This window comes from Enoplosus armatus, chromosome 11, assembly GCF_043641665.1.
Source record: "Enoplosus armatus isolate fEnoArm2 chromosome 11, fEnoArm2.hap1, whole genome shotgun sequence".
Classification (NCBI taxonomy): Eukaryota; Metazoa; Chordata; class Actinopteri; order Centrarchiformes; family Enoplosidae; genus Enoplosus; species Enoplosus armatus.
This window is the reverse complement of record NC_092190.1, coordinates 1,008,400-1,010,644: the sequence shown is the minus strand read 5'-3', so window position 1 is coordinate 1,010,644 and position 2,245 is coordinate 1,008,400. Positions and strand designations below refer to the sequence as shown.

The following is a 2,245-nucleotide window of genomic DNA, read 5'->3' as shown; positions in this document are numbered from 1 at the left end:
GTGGTCTCGCCGACAGCCAACTCCCACACCGACTTAGAAAACATAATCATTTATTGAAATGAACGACCCAACATTTACACTTTAATACGAAGACATACCCAAACATTTTTGCAACACTGGATGGACAGTTAATTGTAGTGTACAGCTTATATGGGTTGACTGATTTCCGTTTCTTCTTTTTTTAAACAAATATATACAGAAGTGCATACATACGTATATATATATCTATATATATATATATATATCTTTGTGAGACAAACTTTTAAGCAAAAATAGCATCACGTCACACAGCAATGCCCTGTGTATACAGGGGTGGTTGTCGAGGCCTTTTCAGTTCAGCGACAAAAATGAACCTCAACTCCACGAAATGCACGAAGGGGGGAAAAAAAAACAACAACAAAAAACGCAACAACACCTTGCACTGCAAATCTAGACTGTGAATCCATCGTGTGAAGGCAGTTCATCTGTGGCAGAGTCTCAAAACACTGGGGGGGGGGTTACTCTGAGGTTATTATATTTCTATATATATATGTATATATTTCTTATATATCATATCAATAATTTCACTTGTTTCCAAAGCAGAACAACCTGTTTGAGAAGGGACCTCGAAAGTGTGATGATTTCACCCCTGTGTGGGGGGGGGGGGGGGGGGGGGGAGCAAAAACAAAAACAATCCGTATTCTATAAGAAACGTTAAAAGTTTTGAGACCATGAAGCGTTTCGGTGCGGGGTGCCGTCCTCCTCCTGCCGCTCGGATCCGCAGCTCAAGTCCGTCTCTGTTTCTGGCAGTCCGCGGGATCATCCCCGCTCCCTAGTCCGGGTACAAAAGGAAACCGGAAAACGTGCTGTATTTGTTGTTGTTCCCGCCGTGCGCCTTGCCGCCGTCCAGCTTGACGTAAATCTCGTCCCCGGAGTCCAGGTGCAGGACGACGCTGTTGCTGGCGTAGTCGTAGTTCTGGTCGGCGTCCTGCGCTATGGCGCTGGCTCGGACCTGCCAATTAAGAGAGAGAGCTTTTGACCCAGCAGTATATGCCCCCCCCCCCCGCCCCCCCCACACACTTTTCCCACCCCCACCCACCCCGCAGGCAGATGCACATGTTTAATTTACAGCAGCACCGACCGAACAGAAGTGCGCCTGAAATAACTCAAACCATAACACCCCCCCCCCCCCTCCCTCACATCTCACGATGGAGCGCGAGCTTCTGGTGTGTTATACATTTACTGTTCAAATGGGATTTCAAAAAAAGAACCAACAGTCGTGGATTCTGGCGGGTTTTTGGGTGCGTAATTGCTCTCCATGGCGCACGGAGAGCAATTACGCACCCAAAAATCCACACAGCTGGCAGGGACCGTGATGGGTTTGTTTAGTCAGCACGTGCGCGACACACCGCAGGTTTTAAGGGTGCACAGAGGGAATATTTACCTGCCCGTTTTTGCACAGGTCAGCCCACATGCTCGTGCCGTCCCCGCCGCGCATCAGCACATGATAGGTGAAGTAGTAAATCCCAGACACTTGGCACGTGAACTTGCCGGTTGTCGGGTCGTAGTGGTTCCCCAGGTTCGTGACAACGTCGTCGAACCTCAACACTTCGTAGCCCTCGTGCGGGTTTTTCAAGCCCACGTAAAACGCTATCTTTGCCCCGCCGATCACGGAGCCCGGCTCTCCGCCGGTCTCGGTCCGCGCTGTGCCCACTACCCCGGGATACCCCGTCTTTCCGGAATCCCCTCTATCCCCCGGCGGCCCTCTCGGACCGGGTGGCCCCGGCTCACCTGGCGGGCCCCTCGGCCCGGGTTTCCCCGGCCGACCCGGCTCGCCTTTAGTCCCTTGGACAAATGTCGGAGACGGGATGGCGCTCAGGTCCTGCATGACCTCCAGAGCCGTGGCGCTCGGTTTGGGGTTGTAGGGGTCACATATCATCCGACAGGTGCCCATCATCTCGTAGTGCGCGTCGGTCTTGGACGTCTGGACCAGCAGGGGAATCGCGATGATGAGAGCCAAAACCATGACGATGCCGACCACGGCGGCGACGATTCTCTTTCTCTGGAGAGTCCGAGAAGCAAGCGCTAAGAAGTCCGTTTTGCTTTGGGACGTAATGGTGGAAGGTGGTGAAAGGCGCTAAAAAGCCACGGCAACAGCAGAAAAAACAAAAAAGAGAGAGTGGACCCGAAAAAATGGAGTCACTCAAGCCCGGAATTAAAGAGAAGAGAGAGAGAGAGAGAGAGGGAGGGAGAGAGAGAGAGAGAG

General features: G+C 52.0%; 1 protein-coding gene across 1 annotated transcript; it reads right to left on the bottom strand.

Moving 5' to 3' along the window:
* Positions 1–811: 811 nt before the first annotated feature.
* LOC139292277 (complement C1q-like protein 2) lies at positions 812–2,011 on the bottom strand. Its single transcript, XM_070914553.1, has 2 exons — positions 1,424–2,011; positions 812–991 (listed from the first exon to the last, which is right to left on the bottom strand). The coding sequence occupies exons 1-2, from the start codon at positions 2,003–2,005 to the stop codon at positions 812–814; spliced, it is 762 nt and encodes a 253-aa protein (XP_070770654.1). The 5' UTR covers positions 2,006–2,011.
* Between the last annotated feature and the right edge of the window lie 234 nt (positions 2,012–2,245).

What these genes read in the sequence shown, in the direction of transcription:
- LOC139292277 (XM_070914553.1), bottom strand. Translation starts at nt 2,005, where the DNA reads ATGGTTTTGGCTCTCATCATCGCGATTCCCCTGCTGGTCCAGACGTCC. An exon ending in ACCTGTGCAAAAACGGGCAG is followed by an intron (nt 992 to 1,423) that starts GTAAATATTCCC and finishes CTTAATTGGCAG; the next exon opens with GTCCGAGCCAGCGCCATAGC.